This window comes from Musa acuminata, chromosome BXJ1-6, assembly GCF_036884655.1.
Source record: "Musa acuminata AAA Group cultivar baxijiao chromosome BXJ1-6, Cavendish_Baxijiao_AAA, whole genome shotgun sequence".
In the NCBI taxonomy this organism is placed as follows: domain Eukaryota; kingdom Viridiplantae; phylum Streptophyta; class Magnoliopsida; order Zingiberales; family Musaceae; genus Musa; species Musa acuminata.
Genome location: NC_088332.1, coordinates 33262501 through 33279817, shown reverse-complemented (window position 1 = coordinate 33279817; position 17317 = coordinate 33262501). Strand labels below are relative to the sequence as shown.

At 39.9% G+C, this 17317-nt stretch overlaps 3 protein-coding genes across 3 annotated transcripts; 2 read left to right on the top strand and 1 right to left on the bottom strand.

Moving 5' to 3' along the window:
• The first annotated feature begins 495 nt into the window (after positions 1-495).
• Positions 496-4000, top strand: LOC135676692 (uncharacterized). Its single transcript, XM_065188144.1, has 7 exons — positions 496-655; positions 2312-2420; positions 2543-2605; positions 3067-3114; positions 3238-3297; positions 3512-3572; positions 3655-4000. Exons 2-7 carry the CDS (start codon positions 2334-2336, stop codon positions 3720-3722), a joined length of 387 nt encoding a protein of 128 aa, XP_065044216.1. The 5' UTR covers positions 496-655; positions 2312-2333; the 3' UTR covers positions 3723-4000.
• Positions 4001-5241: 1241 nt separating this feature from the next.
• Positions 5242-6765, top strand: LOC135676691 (serine carboxypeptidase-like 50). The gene has a single exon (XM_065188143.1). The coding sequence runs from the start codon at positions 5255-5257 to the stop codon at positions 6638-6640; it is 1386 nt and encodes a 461-aa protein (XP_065044215.1). The 5' UTR covers positions 5242-5254; the 3' UTR covers positions 6641-6765.
• A 927-nt stretch (positions 6766-7692) lies between these two features.
• LOC135677773 (WRKY transcription factor 71-like) lies at positions 7693-9336 on the bottom strand. The gene is made up of 3 exons (XM_065190163.1): positions 8673-9336; positions 8282-8425; positions 7693-8208 (listed from the first exon to the last, which is right to left on the bottom strand). Exons 1-3 carry the CDS (start codon positions 9221-9223, stop codon positions 7848-7850), a joined length of 1056 nt encoding a protein of 351 aa, XP_065046235.1. The 5' UTR covers positions 9224-9336; the 3' UTR covers positions 7693-7847.
• Positions 9337-17317: the final 7981 nt, after the last annotated feature.

The window sequence follows — 17317 nt, the reverse complement described above, 5'->3', positions numbered from 1 at the left end:
TCGTGCTTTTCTTAGCAATGGAATAGTCCTATTATCTTAGAAGCATAGTTCATTATGAGCCTTCCATATCAACCAAAAGACATATCAAAATCCCAACATATTTCTTAAATATATGTTGCCCTTCATTATGCCTAATAGAAAGAATGAAACTATAGCTATAGTTTTTGTTCAAAGGCATATTTTTAAATTATTTTTTTAATCATCCTCGACAACACCTATGACTAATACTGTAACCTATGACTCATACTTTAGTCTCCTATTAAAAGTAAATAAACATTAAAATTAATTTACAAAAAATTAATTGATATATTATTATTAATTTAAACTTAAATATTTTAAATTTATGTCCCAAACTCAACAAAATTAATAAGACAGTATCAGACAATTGATTTCATCGGCCTCATCCTCCTCCTCATAATGACAAGTTTGCAGCCCAATATGTGGTCGGGCCGCGTTGTTCGCCATGGTCTGGTTCGGATGGAGTGGCGTTTATTGGGGCTGTGGGTTCCACGCATATAAGCCCTGTTTCATGCCCTAATCGATCGATTGGATCCCCAATCCGGTGGAGGTTTCTTCGGCTGGCGGAGACGGAGGGCGACGCCGGAGCCGCGACCCCAGCCGCGACCGCGACCGCGGGCGACGGCGAAGACACGCTGTAATTGTTTCTCTTCTTCCTGTCTTCCCGACCGCCTCCCTCCTCCTCTTCTACCTCGGTGCCGTTTTTCTTCCCATGATTTCTGTTCGTCTTTCTGGATGCCCAACTATCTCGTGAGACCTGACATTTTTTATGGATCCACAACATGCATGCCGAATCTTGAGCCTAATGTTTTGGTTTTGCGGAAACCTAGATCGCCTAACTAATGCTTTCTTCTTTGACGTGTGAGCTTAACCTCTACATTTATGCTCCGGATTCATACTACGGGGATCTCTCCTCGGTGGGAGGTTATGGGTTTGATCTCCGCCCTATGCAGGCGTTCCATTGTCTCACCGCTGTGGTGGTCTTTATTGGCTTAAACACGTTCGAATGTCCGTTATGTCATTATAGTGGTCAAAGGGAAGAGAGAAAAGGAAAGAGGAGGAAATGGAAAGCATATCTGGCTGCATACTGTAAGAAGTACCTCAACTTCGAATTATATCCGGGCCTTGAATCTAGCAGGGTTGCCTAATTTGGAGGGCTTAGTTGATATTATGGGAAATCATTTTAGGACCCCATGTTACAAAGCTGGTCCTGCTTGGATTGGTTTCAGGCAATGGCCATGATATGATCAGCCAAGGCAAAGACCTTGCTGTCAGGATATGAGCTGGTTTGGCCTTTTTATGCACATCTAGACTGTTGGCCCAATCTCCAGCAGGGTTGGACGATGCGGAAGGTTTCAGTGTTGATTTGCAGCCCTTTTAACACCTACTTAATTCAGTGCTGGTCATGAGAAACTGAAGACTGCAGATGATAGATTTGGAAAGGCTTTAAATGGTCAAATAAGTCTTATAAACCAATTAGGAGAAGATCTTTCCTGGTTGCAGAAGGCTTAGAGTAACCTTCACCAATTGGAGGCCATCGGGACTTTAAGTCATCTTAAGACTTGCATGGAACATTCTATTTAAAACAACAGAGCAAACGAGGTGGTGCTGTAGTACTTTCATGGGCACTTTCAACACAATATTGAACTAGTACTGCATGACATGCTTAATGTGTTCTTTTCAGTATATTTGTTATGTATTAAATAAAATTTCTAGATTAGCTTGCTTCCTAGTCGTGTCAGGAGATTCGGTCATTAGTTTCATTATGTCTAGACATGATTGCAAGCTTTTGAGGTCATGTGGTTGGTAGCTCATGGGATGGGCTTTTGCTGAGTCAGAGAAGTGCATGTTAGTTGGTGTACAGTTTAATTTACATTTCATGTTTTCTTATAGTATCTATAGAAATACATTTAAAGGCAAAAAGAAACATATAAGTAGGTGTACGGTTTAATTTACATCTCATGTTTTGTTATAGTATATATAGAGATGCATTTAAAGCCAAAAAGAAATTCTTTTATTTTCCCAAAGGTGCAGATCTGGCTGTCTTAGAGATTGAGCAGGTGTAAATTTGAGTTACCAAGGAAGTCACGTGAAAGATTCGTTAGTACATACAATTGAGATATATTTTGCTGACATTAGTTTGTTTTTCTTCTTTTAAACTTCTGGTCATTTTGCTGACTGTTTCTTTAAGCATCTTTTGTGTCATCCTGCTTTATGAACACATCCTGCATCATATAAGTCTTCATTTTGTTGCCTTTGTTTTTTTTCTTTGATTGAGCCTTCTTAATTGCAGACAAGAATCATCCAAGGACATCATGTCAGACATGAAAGACGATGATGTCTATGAGGGCATTGAACTAAACCAAAATGAGGGAAAGGCCATGCCCTCAGCAGAACAGGAGGTGACCTTATGCTTTTCTTTTCCTGTTCCTTTGTATCTCTTGCAAGGATACATCAGATGTATGTCCATTGCTTTATGGAAATATTTCAGTACTGTCATCCTTATACAACTAGTTGTTTGCAGGAACAAGCAATTAAGAAAAAGTATGGAGGAATTTTACCCAAGAAACCACCATTGATATCCAAGGTAAGAAGTTTTTGTAATTTGAATCAATTATTGTACTAGTTGTTGTTTCGTATAATATATAAGTGAGTTGATAAAAGGTCATTATCATGGCCTCAGAAGGATTTATCGAGGACTTGATAAAATATAACCTGTGTTGATGCTTTATATAGCTTGTAAGATTAGTTTAGGCAATTTAGGGGTTTGCCTAGAATCAGAAAAAATAGTTGCCAGGGAGAAAGATAAACTAAATCTTTACAATTTAAACTCATCCAACTTGGCAATAACCTTCCAAAAGATCCAGAGATTTAAACCCTAGAAGTAAGAGATGGCAAAACCTGTCATACGGAGAGGTCTCATCTCACAAACACAAATAAATCAATGGTTCTGCTGAAAAGAAAATCTGAATTTAGCCGATTAATAGTGCATGTTAGTTTATTTTGAATATTCCTGTCGAATATCATATTTAACATTTCTTCTTGTAGGACCATGAACGTGCTTACTTCGACTCTGCTGATTGGGCTTTAGGGAAGGTATTGTTATCAGCTTGAAGCTGCATTGTGCTAAACTAAGACTTAAAGATTGGCCTTATTGGAGATGCTGTTAATATTAGTCTTTTGCTCTAATCTACTCCTTTTTTCCCTTTACAACCACAGCAGGGAGGACATGCTCAGAAGCCCAAAGGGCCCCTTGAGGCACTTCGGCCAAAGTTGCAGGTATCCATCTTTCTCTGATGGTGCATGGTGCAATGATGTTTTCAAAGTTATACCTACCTGTTATTCTTCACAAGGCTACTTGATATTATATTTTGAGCCATATTTCCTCCTTACCTTATATGTGCAAGTGTATAAGCATGTATCATTTTGAGCCATTTAAACAGAAAGTCTTGATTCATCAGTTTCTTTTTTCTTTTTTTTTACTTTGTTCCAGCCTACACCTCAGCAGCAAGTACGCTCCCGGCGCTCAGTTTATGCTTCCACTGAAAATGATGGTATTCATGATTACCACTTAATTATCTCCTTTTTCGTTGTCCAGTAAAAATCCTGTCTATCTGACCATTTTTTCCACTTTAGATGGGGTTAATGCTGCTTCTGAGGGTGTGAACGAGAATAACGGTGACACCAATAGCGGTGATCAGTAATTGCATACTGTTCTTCCCTTATAAACGCATGATGAGTAGTCCATTTCCAGCTTCTATGAATAACCAATGTGGATTATCTGGCATGTGGTATGATATGTTGTTGCTGCAGATTTATCTGCAGCTGAGACTTGTACAATTGAAACATGGCAGCAATCTGTTCACTAGGCCAGGATGTCATCTTCTATATGCTGCAGAAGGTACACACTAGGTGCATCCTTAGGCCATCTTGAATTCATGTATTCTGCAATCTATCGTGTAGGCTATACTTGAGCTATTGATCTGTGGTGTCACTACACTTTGAATCCCCGTTTTCTGCTCGCCTAATAGATTACATAAAGGTGAAGTTTAGATCCAAAAAATCTAAATTAGAAGTATGCCTGCATATTTAAGCCCTTTTAATTGTAGCAAAATAGAATAGAATGAACTTTGACTTCTATGGTACTAGCTCGAACAAAATTAATTGATTCTATCTTATTATTTTTGTCATAATCATCATCAGTTATAAACTACTTGAATGAGGCTCGATGATGGTTCATACTTTATTCACAAAGGAGTAGGTGATACTGATGACATAATTTATGAAGCTTTAGGAGGGTCAAATTGGCGATAGGTGTGAATGCCATGTGAATGTAAACTTTATTTAATGAACAGTAGGAAGGGCACAATCTTCAAAGTCTTTGCCTGCTATAGGAAGGGCACAGCAAACTGTCATCCACTATACGTGTATCCTTTAGATCTGAAACAATTCAAACATAGAAGACTTTAATCGTTTTCATATTTAAAAAGTTTCTGAAATAAAAATTACTCATTATTTTGAAAACGGAAATTTAAACTAGCAAAAAACAATCTACTTTGCATAACCATATATATATTGTAGTTTGCGGATACCCCAAAGTTCATCTATGCTAAACTACTAGACAGATCGTCTATAAAAAAACCTGAAATTACAGGAAAAAATTTAGGCATTCTAGACTTTTAAAAATTTTAATTAAATTTGAAAAGTAACTATTAAATTATTTAGATATGTGTGAATTAGTGTCATCGATTGAGTTCCTAAATGAACATGACTCTCGTCGTTATTTGACGAGAAAATCTTACCTATAAATTAATTCTTTCGTTGAACTGGTGGGCTTAGAATAAATTAAAAAAAAACTCAATCCTTTTTGGGATTACAAATTTATGTTAGCTTATGCTGTATTTTAGAACACATAAGAAATACCGAAATGAAGATCCTTTCACATTTAAAACTATACCATATCCTCTCTAATTTAATGGGTGGGGAGAATATTAAACGAGACTTATTATCCTATTCTATTGTTGATTTATAAGATTTTAATCAAATCACGAACATAAAGGCATCAAAATTAAGATATTTTCCAATACTAACTGTATAAGTAAAATTAATACATAAAAGAATATATGTAGTTTCTAAGCTCTTGTGAGAAAGAAGATGGACACATCACTTTGGAATATTTGTTGTCATTTTCCGTCCCAAGTCATCATGCGCAACAATGAACACTTAGTTGCCACCAATGAATGCTCTCCCTTCTTCTTCTTCTTCTTTTCCGACCTGCTCTTGTCGTCTCTCATCCCTCATCCACATGGAGTCTTCCATCGCCCCCATCCTCCTCTTGTTCTTCTCGCTCTTCTCCTCCTCCTCTGCGACTTCTCTCTTCCCTGAAGAAGCCCGCCCGACGAAGTCGGGCTACCTCCCCATCGGCGCCGCTTCGTCGCCATCCTCGGCGGCGCTCTTCTACGCCTTCTACGAGGCCCAGCAGCCGCTCTCCCCAATTCCTCAGACCCCGCTCCTCGTCTGGCTCCAAGGCGGCCCCGGCTGCTCCTCCATGCTCGGCAACCTCTTCGAGCTCGGCCCCTTCCTTGTCTCCCATGACTCCCCCGCCCTCCGCCGCAGCCCGGCCTCCTGGAACCGCCGTTTCGGTCTCCTCTTCATCGATAACCCCCTCGGCACCGGCTTCAGCGTTGCCCCCTCCCTCGCCGACATCCCGCGCAACCAGTCCGCCGTTTCCGCCCACCTAATCTCCGCTCTCCGCCACTTCCTCGACTCGGACCCCTCCTTTCCCCTCCGGCCCCTTTACATAACCGGAGAGAGCTACGCTGGAAAATACGTCCCCTCCGCCGGGTACTACATCCTACGGCAGAACGCACAGCTGCCGCCAAACCGCCGATTCAACCTCCGGGGCGTCGCTATCGGCAACGGGCTCACGCACCCCATCGTCCAGGTCGGCACCCACGCCGCCTCCGCCTACTTCACCGGCCTGATCAACGAGCGTCAGAGAGCCCGGCTCGAGGAGTTGCAGGCCGAGGCCGTACAGCTCGTGTTGGCGGCGAAGTGGCCGGAGGCGGCGGACGCGAGGGACAGGGTCCTGAGGTGGCTGCAGAACGCCACGGGCCTGGCGACCCTGTATGACCTGACCAAGAAAAGGCCCTATGAGACCGGCATGGTGGCCGTGCTCCTCAACAAGGACGAGGTGAAGGAAGCGCTGGGCGTGGCCGCGGGGGTGGCGTGGGAGGACTGCAGCGACGCGGTGGGGGAGGCCCTGTACGCCGACGTGATGAAGAGCACCATGTTCATGGTGGAGGAGCTGGTGAGGAAGAGCAGGGTGCTGCTGTACCAGGGGGTGTTCGACCTCAGGGACGGCGTGGTATCAACAGAGGCCTGGATCAAGGAGATGAAGTGGGAGGGGCTGCAGAGCTTCATGAGGGCGAAGAGGGAGGTGTGGGATGTGGACGGCGAGCTCGCCGGGTACGTGCAGCGCTGGGGAAGCTTGAGCCATGTCGTCGTCTACGGGTCGGGCCACCTGGTTCCGGCCGACCAAGGGAAGGCGGCGCAGGCCATGATCGAGGACTGGGTCATGGAGAAGGGCTTGTTAGGGGACGCTGCTGCTGCCATTGCCTGATGAACTCCATGATTCAAGCTGAAGCTTAATGCATCGATTTGGGTGTTTGTTTGCAGTATGTTACTGAAACAATGCAATCCCTGTGAGCATAATTCATCATTCAATCATCCAACTATTTTATGAGACACTGATGAGATACATATGGCAACTTTTTATCAGTCCCCTTATCTCCCTCCCTTCTTCAACAGGGGGGGGGGGGGATGGGCGTTAGCATAATAACAATAACTGTGACATTACAGATCAGATCGAGTAACAAAAAAAAATATAAATATAAAGATAAAAGAGTCTATCTTCATATCTCGCATTGATGGAAATCAAACATGACACTCGAGGAGAGGAGGATCTTACTATGCCCATTTCTATCGGACATTCTACAGTATCAAAGGAAGATAAAAAACCAGGATTACAAACTTGCTCATTTGATAATTCTGCAGTATCTTATGGTAATTAAATTGATTCTATTTTAACAATCAATCATTAAAGGGAGGAGAGGAATATATTTGCCATGAAGTGTGAGATGATACCATCGCCAATATAAATAACCTATTGGTTTAAACCATGATCCCAGATGTTTGTTGAAATGTACACATCCAATGCATGTCAACATCTTGGTTTTAGGCAATACATAGTAAGATAAATGCAAATGTATCAACAAATCACAAGCTTCCAAACACCTTTGAACCTTCATGACCAAGAAACTGAATCGTTTTACTGAAAGCAAAAACTAGGGAAAATATATTGTAAGATTATTCTAAAAGAGAATAACAACATCTAAACATAATAGTGCTTTCTTTTCGTAAATGTGACAATAGTATGTCATAATCATATGATTTTAGTGGATGATCTGACCCTACTAGGACTCCTGGAATCTATGTATAGATAGGGCCATAATTCATCATCCTTTTCATTTGTGACTTCTCCACCATGCATTAATCATATGAAACACAGATCCAATGAAGATGTGGCCTTCTGTGATAATGAAGAAGGCATGCATGAATCAAACTTATAGCTAGGTCATGGATAGCTACCATTGTTGCAGGTATGACGCGCACTGTCATCATCTAGCTTCATCTCATTTCGTCAGACAGATCCAATCTGCATCCATGTACTGTCTACAAATTCTCATCGTCTGCTACTTAAGAACATCCATGTACAAGAATAGTCGAGTTACAGACAGATAGAGAAGAAGCAGAGTGAGTAAGCCACGTCATGGCTGGCTGTACTGCGTGAAGGAAGGAACGATGTCTTGCAGGAGACCGTAGTCGGCGACTTGAGGTTGCTGCAATGGAGATTGGAAGCCGGGAAGATTGACGCTAACATTCGCGTTGTGTTGCTGGATGGCACTCGGTGCACGCGGCTGCTGCATCAGAAGGTGATTGCGGAAGCTTGTCGATGCTGCCGCAGGTGGAGGCGGCGCAAGCAGCTGCTGTGCGCTTGCTCGAGCAGTTGCGGGGCTTTGATGAGTGTGCTTCCCTTCGTAGGTGGTGATCACAACTGTTGGATCTTGGTATGATCTCTCCACCCTCTTCTTCACCGGGCACTTCAGAGATGTGCACCGGTAGTAACTCCTGCAACAATGGGTGAAACGCAGAAGAAAGGTTATGTCGATCCGAATGATAAGGAGGAATGGATTGGGCTAACCTTGGAAAAGGGCTGTTCTTGACTGCCTTCTGGCCGTACTTTCTCCACCTGTAGCCATCTTCGAGATGATCAACCTCGCTCTTGGTCATGAAAGCAAAGCGAGGCTCCCTTTGCCTCTTCTCTCCCTTCTTCCTCGGCTTGTTCCTGTATGACCAAGTGCCAATTATCTTGAGATCTATGTTTACCGGATCTCACAATGCATATGAAGATAGAAACCATGGATCGGAGCAGAACAAAAAGAGTGGATCAAACTGGGGAAACCCTAAAAGCTTTGTTTTGTTAGGCAGGGTGAGAAACCCTGGAGGCTTTCACACTGAGAGATGACGAATCAACGAAACAACTACTCGATCTGAAAGCAGATCTAAGAAACAAAAAAGCGGTGAATACCCACTGTTTCTTAGCCTTGTCTCTCTCAGCTTCCTCGCCAGCTTTACCCTGTCGCTTTAGCTGCTTGATCTCCTCCTCCTCCTCCTCATCCACCTCCTGTTTCAGCTGATCCTTCTTGCGTCGCCCCGAGTCGTCTTCCACCGCCGCCTCAGTCGATGACGAAGACACCGAAGAGTTCGGTGACACCGGGGACGTGCCGTCTCCGCCGCCGCACCCAGTCAGCGGTGCGAGATCATTACCGGACTTGACTACAGTACTGTCTACCAGAGTTATCTCGCCATTACCAAACACATCTGGATGCAGATACGACGCATCGAACGCGCTGGCCAGAGTCCCGTGTCTCACGGCCGATCCACCCAGGAAGTCATCGAAGCTCAAGAACGGTGACACTGCGTACGGGTCGAGACCTTGTAGGCTGTTGGCGGCGCCTCCGCCGCCCTGATTTTGGGCGAAGAGCGACGACAGATCATCTCTCTCGTCCTGAAAGGCGAACTCGTCGCGGTCTTGGAAAAAGCCGTGGTCATGGTGGTAGAGCTCTCCATCCTCCCCAGACATGTAAGGGTGTGTGAAAGAGAACGAGGAGTAGGCAGCGAGGAATAAATGGGGAAGGGCTCGACGGCGAGGAAGAGTGCCGCTTTAGCTTTCCTTGAGGACCATTTGAATGGCTCCCCTCCCTACAAACTATTTCCCTTGATCCGCATTACATATGAATTAATTGGTCCACGGTCAACATGTGGGCCTGTGGATGAGTCAGCGACCACGAGCGCCCACCGGCTACAGGCGGTCAGTCACGTGGCTAAAAGGCTGGGCGACGCGCAGCGGTCAAAAACGTCGCGCAGATCCTCCCGACACGCGTCGGTCTACTCGCACCGTCTTTTGACCGGTCGTCCCGATGCGGCCCCCGCGCGTGACGACCCGCGGGCGTCATGGTGGTGGTTGCTGCCGAAGTTGACCGGGTGCGACGCTGGCGTCCGTCCGACGAAGATCAAATGAACTAAATTCCTCCACAAGGCGTCGCGCCTTTCTCGCCACCTCGAGTGGCGCTCACACCATGAAACTTTTTACGTACCCATTGCGTGATGGTCATGCGATGTTATGGACCGAAACATGGCTGCTGAACCATGCAAAACTTGCATGGTGATTGATCATGGCAACATGAGACACACACACAGCCCCTACCATCTTGACATTTTGATGTCATAAGTCAACGGTGGAAGAGATTAAGAGAGGTCAGCTTGTATGTTGAAGGGTTTTTTCATGCATGACACTCTCAAGTCCCAATGAGTTGGTGCATTTCAAGCTTCAGAACTCATCATGTTCATAGATAGTCTTCCTGTCTTCATAAAGGCCAAACGTGGATTATATATATATATATAGAGAGAGAGAGAGAGAGAGAAAGAGAGAGAGAGAGAGAGAGAGAGAGAGAGAGAGAGAGAGAGAGAGAGAGAGAAATGTAATTAGATATAACCTAAGGAAGAGATAGTCAGTCAAACTATGGCTACAAAATCTTGAAGTTTGTATGGTTAGAGATGGGAATGGGCACTTTTTAATCTCAAGCAAGGGAGAAATAAGTCAACGCTGATAGCGCCCATCTATGCATCCAAGATTGGACCACTGTCTTGATCTGACTACATCTTTTAATATTGAGCAAAATAGAGGAGAAAAACATGCTTGTTTACTGCCAAACTCTTCTTCCTTGATGTGCTAAACTTCTCTTTGAGGGTTCAACTCTGCTAGTGTTTGACTTTGGTAGCAAACGGTTTGCAGGTCTCACATCTCCACCACGACATGGTTTCTTGATTAGGGTTCCCAAGAGAAGACCTACAAACCTACACCAAATATTTACGATTCACAAGAAAGTTTTGCTGGGTACTGCTTATAATATTCAGCAACAAAACAAAACCCTTTCCCTGCCATTCTCGCCTTGATGTTCTAATCTTCTCCTTGAGGTTTTACTCTGCTAATGTTTGACTTGGTTGCAAGTGTTTTCTTCCCAAAAACAGACCTACAAAACTACTCCCAGTCTTTACACTTCACTAGAATGTTTGTTGGGTGGTCTTGAGCATTGCTCATATCAAAATGCACACAGAAATTTCGAGCATCATATTTAAGATTATAAGCATGTGACAGACAAAGGGCTGCACAAGGTTAGAAACAGCCACAAAGAACATGGTAGATATTGAATTGAGCATGAAATTTTGATGCTTGAATGCAAAGTTATTTACATACTATTCACTCATTACAGGTTTTAAGATTTCCTAGATCTGCTTATCCTAAATAAGAATAGAGATTAAAGGTTGAGAGGAGACTGTTTGACATGCTCAATTTCTTATGTTAATTATGATTTTGTTATGGAGAAGAGTTGGTCAAACAACTCTCATTCAAATCAGATATAATAATTTAGTCAAGTAAACAGTATAAAGGTTCGACTTATAAGATAATAATTGATGACATTTTGAAACTTTGGTCCATTGAATATGATCTATGATGTTTAAAACATATGGTAAAAAAAATTCATGTGAATTGGATGAAATTTAGTTACTGATCAGACTAGCAAAGAATCATTAGTGAGAAGATATTTGCGCATTAAATATGGTGTAGACAACACTTTCAATTAAAGGTTGCTTAATATCTATTTGACAACGCCAGCTCAAATCTGCTACAAAATGGCATGTTGACAGCAGAAGACTATCTGAATCAAGCTCTAATACCAATGTTTGTTACTTGAAGGTTTCTATAAGAGAGAGAGAGAGAGAGAGAGAGAGAGAGAGAGAGAGAGAGATTGATGACTGCATGAAGAAGTCCAATTGCTTTTGATGTAGGTGGAGTTGCTGGATTTGGTGCTAAGTGGGATTTGGAGACACACCCCCCAAAAAAATGTTTTTGATTCAACACTTACTTGTATGTTCTTCCTCTTGCTTGATGGAAATTAGCACTCTATTTCCATAATCATCTCACTAACTAGAATGAACTCCACTATAAAGATGGATGAAGGTACATAAATCCTTAAGATCCTGTGAAATAAACTACATTTAGGTAAATCAACTATATTAATCCATAAGTGGACCTAGTCAAACCATCACTATGATATATTTAATGCATTCAATTTCCTAAAATCTGAACTCAACTCATCTTCCTATCAACTTATCATGTCCACCCATTTTATGATCCCAACTGATGTTGGTTTAAATTTAAATCTGCTAGTAATATTAGATTCTTACACAAAATCTATGACATATCTGTAACAGTTGAATGAACTTTTGTTGACATGTAACCAAGTCAAGTTCAGCAAAGACAACCTGCATATGCCGTTGGTGCATGTCATTGTTTCAAGTAGATTTCATAATGAAAAGCTTCAAACATTCTAGCGTTATCTCATTCAACAATCACTCAGAGAAAGGACTGGACTTGGTCTTCGAATTCTAGAGTGTTGGACCATATAATAGGATTGCCACAATGCAACTTCCCTACAGGCCCAAAAGGTAGCAAGTTGTGCTATAATGGTGTTGGAAATTTTGGACCAAAAAAAGGTGTGTGTCTATCTTTTTGTATTCAAAAGATAGCACATAGGACATTGGTCTTACAAGAACCAATGCTTCAAAGGCTGTTCCAACATCAGTTAGGTCAAAGGATGACCTTTTTGCCAAGATCATTTTGGTCATTTTCTCCTCTCTTTTATTCCTTTGGACCATCATATTGCTTCATGCTTGGTATCACATTAAATAATCACACAAGCTTGCTCGATGCATGCCAAGGATCTTTGAAGGTGTGCTGAGTGTATGTGTGGCAGGTGTTGCCATTCCCAATCTAATCAGCTTTTGACTTTTTCTTGTACTTGTGGGAATTCCAAGGAGCTTTTTGAGCTGCAAGAATCCCCCAATGCATCCATCATCTTTAAGTGTATTCACACTAAACCTTGGTACAATGATTAGGTTCTCAAGCAAGTTGAAATAGTGCATGGATGGGGCCCTCGCTTTACATGGTCACACGAGATTCAAAGAGTTCAATTCTCGAGTAGATTGGTTCAAAGAATTCAGTCAGTCTGCTGGACCATGTCAGAATCTGTAGTGGCCTTCGAGTGTGAAATCACACTCACTAGTTTCCCATTGGAATTTGATTGGTTAAGTCAAGAATAAAAAGGTTGCTATTTTCTGAAGTAATTGAGGATTCAGGTGTTGTTTGACCAAATCGAAGTTGCAAATACTTTAGAGGACTATCAGTATGCACAAAAATAGGTTCGTTTTGTTAAAGTTAGACCAAGTCCAACACATGGAGCAACTTCATATTTGATCATTCCAAGGAATGTGAGACTTGCCATTGAATTGCTTCTGTTTAATCAATGAAAGAATCGATTCATATTCATGAATATGATGTGCATGAAGTGATTCTTTTTTGTTCAGGTATTGATTCATTTTTGTTGCATGAGCTTCTCATCTAAGAGCATAAGATGCAATTTATAAAGCATCATCTCTTCATTACCTTTGCATTGGATCTAGGGGAATGAAGTGTATATATATCTTGATGATCCCTTAACACTTGACCTTACTTTCTCTAAGAGTACAATCCTTCTTTTGTAAATAAGGCTGCAAGGTTGTAGTTTAGCTTGTATTCTTATAGATGAAAGTAACTCCTATATCTCTTCAATTTCTTCAACACACTTTCAGCTCATTTAGATCTCCAAAATCTCTTTAAAGCCAGCACACATTTGTTCAGTCCACTTCAGACTAGCTAAAATACTAGTTTCCCATTTCTGCTTTCCTAAACAATTCATCTCAATCCTGTAACCACCAAAAAAGATCACAGAGAATGAATCATCCAGCATCTGTCAACAGTAAGTATCTAAATTCCAAGTCTCGAGTTACACTGAAAGAGGCAGCCCTACTTCACCCGCACCATCTGAAACTGACTCCTGTCAAATAATGCTAGGGTTTGGAGGTGGTCTTCATCTACCTTTTCACAGTTGTGGGAGTTGGTTGGACGGGAAAAGTGATTACATTTCTTCCAGCATGGCTTGTGGGCCTGCATACATATTGTTTAGGAGGAGGAAGAAAGCATCAGTTTGATGATGATATTTGTCTTGGAAAAGCTTGCTGTCTACAAGTAGCAGTTTTCAAGACTGCAAAGCTGCATGCAGGAATAGTAGTCTCCCAAGTCTACAAAGTTGCATACAGTTCAGACTTGCATCTCTACACGAAGGCATAAAGTAAAAGAAACAAAACTGGAGATTTTTAACAGCACAAAGGCAACCAGATTATAAGTAAGAGTTCATAGGAAAAGAAGAATTATTCTAATGAAATCTAGATGGAGATTTTTGCTTATGTTCACATTCTCTATTAGGTTATTGCCTGTTGTCAATAAGGATTTGATTGGATTCTGATGTAAGAGTTTGTGGACTTTTTATGCGTCTGATTAAAACCGAGAGTATGGTGTGCCTCCCAAGTGGAGCAGTGGGTTTCTCCCGCAAGTTCCAAGTTGGATTAGGTGATGTTCTTTATACGGTGGATGGCTTTCCTGCATGAACCCGACACGTGGATTTCGGTCGATCAACTCCCATGAGCCAACCTACTCTGTCGTCATGTCAGCACAGAAGCTTAACCGGGAAATCTAGATGGAACATTAAACACATATAGTTAATAGGGGGTATTCAAACTAAATCGAAAAATCGAATCCAATTACGATAGAATTGGTTCCGTCCAAACTGATTTATCAATAGTTTAATTTTGATGATTATAAATAATTTTAGTTTGAAGGATATTCCTTGATTTGATTAATTTATTTAAATTTAAAATACATTAGTTGGTTCGAGTTCGTTGCTTTAATCCTCAATCAGTTAATCGATCAAATTGAATTTATTGCTTTAACCCTTTAATCGATTCAAATCAATTAATCAAATTTGTCCAAAGGTCTAATTCGACCCAATTTCAATGTCATAATTTTTCAAATAACATGGGGGTAATTTGTATTATGCTTGGGTAATCGGATCCAGATTCTAGTTCCGTTGTGCACTGTTTAGTTTGAAAGGTCTAACTGGATTCCAATTCGAGTTTATCTTATAAAACCAATTTCATTCGGTTTAGTTGTTCCAGTAAGAATAAACACTCCTAATGATTGGACTCTCACATATGATAAATATGACATTTTTTATATTTCATCAAAGAATCTAAACTTAGGAGGACCATATATATATATATATATATATATATATATATATATATATATATATATATATATGTGTGTGTATATATATATATATATATATGTATATATATATATATATATATATATATACATATATGTATGTATATATATATATATATACATATATGTATGTATATATATATATATACATACATATATGTATGTATATATATATATATACATACATATATATATATATATACATATACATATATAAATATACATATACATATACATATATAAATATACATATACATATACATATACATATACATATACATATGTATATTTATATATTATATATGTATATATATGTACATATGTACATATGTATATATGCATATGCATATATATACATATGTACATATATATATATATATACATATGTACATATATATATATATACATATATACATATATACATATATATACATATATAAATATATATATATATATATATACATATATAAATATATATATATATATACATATATAAATATATATATATATATATACATATATAAATATATATATATATATATACATATATATATATATATACATATATACATATATATATATGTATATATATATATATATATACATATATACATATATATATATATATATATATATATATATATATATATATATATATATATACATATATACATATATATATATATGAGCCTAAAAACATCTCATCCTGGGTTTCTTGGGTACGAGCGGTACCACCGCCAGTGTCAGTCTAACACTGGGCAGTACCACCGCCTGACAAGGGCAGTGCCACCACCTGGTGCCCTGCAATTAGGCGGTACCACTGCCTGACACAGTCTCGGAGATTGTGCCACAACGGTGTCACCTCTTGGGGCATTGTTTAGGCCTTTTCATTGGGCCCAACACAGTTCTTACTTGGGCCTAACTAACCCCTAATTTGGTTGGTCCAATTCTAATCCCAATTACATGCTAACTACGAAATTTAAGACATTTCCTAAGCTAAACAAGTTTGTAAGTCTAGGTTTCTTCCGGCGAGCTTCCGATGATCTTCTGGCGAACTTTCAACGATCTCTCGGGAATGTTCCGACGGACTCCCGGAAAGCTCCTGGACTTTACAACGATCTTCTTGGCGAGTTCCGACAGCTTCTTTGGCAAGCTCTTGGACTTCTCGATTGGTTCCGGCAGAACTTCTGACGAACTTTTGAACTCCCAACGAAATCGTGTTTTTGACTCTAGGACTTCATTTTGCTTTATGTCTTGCTATCGTAGTTAATCCTACATATATAAAAATACACTTTGATTTAGACAATTATTATTAAGTTTGAATCATGTTGTCTGGCATATTATTGGTCCATCGACGCTTCGTCTGATTCTTCGGCGCATCGTCCTCTCTTGCGGCCTATTGCCCAATCGGCTAGTTGACTCCGAAACTCCGATATCCTTTGCGCAATATCCACTCTTCTTGGCCCGATGCCCGAATATATGGCCTGAAGCCTTCTGCCGATATGTCGACCAATCATCCGGATCGACGTTTAATCTTTTGATATGTTCCACCGGCCCAACATGATTCTTCCTGTTTTAATTGTCTCATCCTGATCGAAGCATCCTGCGTTACTAAAAACGCAGATCAAATCATAAACACTTATCAATTGGTTTCATCATCAAAATCTAAGATTCAACAATCTCTCTTTTTTTTTTTATGATGACAACCAATTACAACTCCCCCTATCAATATGCCATATTGATAGAAACTCTTGGATTCAAAAATCCAAGCAATATGTTATAATAAAATTATGCATAACATCATACTTCTCCCCATTGTCATCAATAAAAGGGAGAAGTGCAACTAGCAAATGTTTTTAGACATCTAAGTTCAAATCATTACATAATAAATCTCAAGTTTTATCATCATTACTAAAAATTTTGATTTTTACATCATGTAAGCTAGTAATATTTAAGATGTTCAAGAAGATAACTTTTGCTTCTTGAAATATGCAAGCTAGCAATCTTTGGTTCTCTTTTAAGATGAGCAAGCTAACATGTTTGCCTCTTTTCATGATGTGTACGCTAGAAATTCTTTCTTCCCTTTTGTCATCGGCAAAAAGAGAGGAATAACAAAACAATGGTCTAACTCATCAATTTTCAAATTATGATAAAAATAAAATATCATTCTTATTTCAATATGTCATAATTGAGATAAACCTTGAATTTAAATTTAATTCAAGTCAATGCAATTTTAATCATGATTCTCAGACATGATATGCAATACATCAAATATATCATCATAATAAAACCATAAGTATTGCATGTATCATTTTTTAATAAGTTAGCAACTTTGCTTCATAGAAAGTTTTTCTCCTTGCAATTTGTAAGCTAGCAAATTTTAAACATGAAAATTGGCAAAAATTTTTTACATCTTTTGGGATGAGCAAGCTTTTTTACTTCTTCTTGAAG

Bases quoted from the DNA above. Each gene is read 5' to 3' on its own strand.
- LOC135676692 (XM_065188144.1), top strand. From the start codon at position 2,334: ATGTCAGACATGAAAGACGATGATGTCTATGAGGGCATTGAACTAAAC. The intron at 2,421-2,542 runs GTGACCTTATGC...AGTTGTTTGCAG, and splicing joins TGCCCTCAGCAGAACAGGAG to GAACAAGCAATTAAGAAAAA. The intron at 3,573-3,654 runs GTATTCATGATT...TTTCCACTTTAG, and splicing joins TGCTTCCACTGAAAATGATG to ATGGGGTTAATGCTGCTTCT.
- LOC135676691 (XM_065188143.1), top strand. From the start codon at position 5,255: ATGAATGCTCTCCCTTCTTCTTCTTCTTCTTTTCCGACCTGCTCTTGT.
- LOC135677773 (XM_065190163.1), bottom strand. From the start codon at position 9,223: ATGTCTGGGGAGGATGGAGAGCTCTACCACCATGACCACGGCTTTTTC. The intron at 8,426-8,672 runs GTGGGTATTCAC...TTGGTCATACAG, and splicing joins AGAGACAAGGCTAAGAAACA to GAACAAGCCGAGGAAGAAGG. The intron at 8,209-8,281 runs GTTAGCCCAATC...CCATTGTTGCAG, and splicing joins AAGAACAGCCCTTTTCCAAG to GAGTTACTACCGGTGCACAT.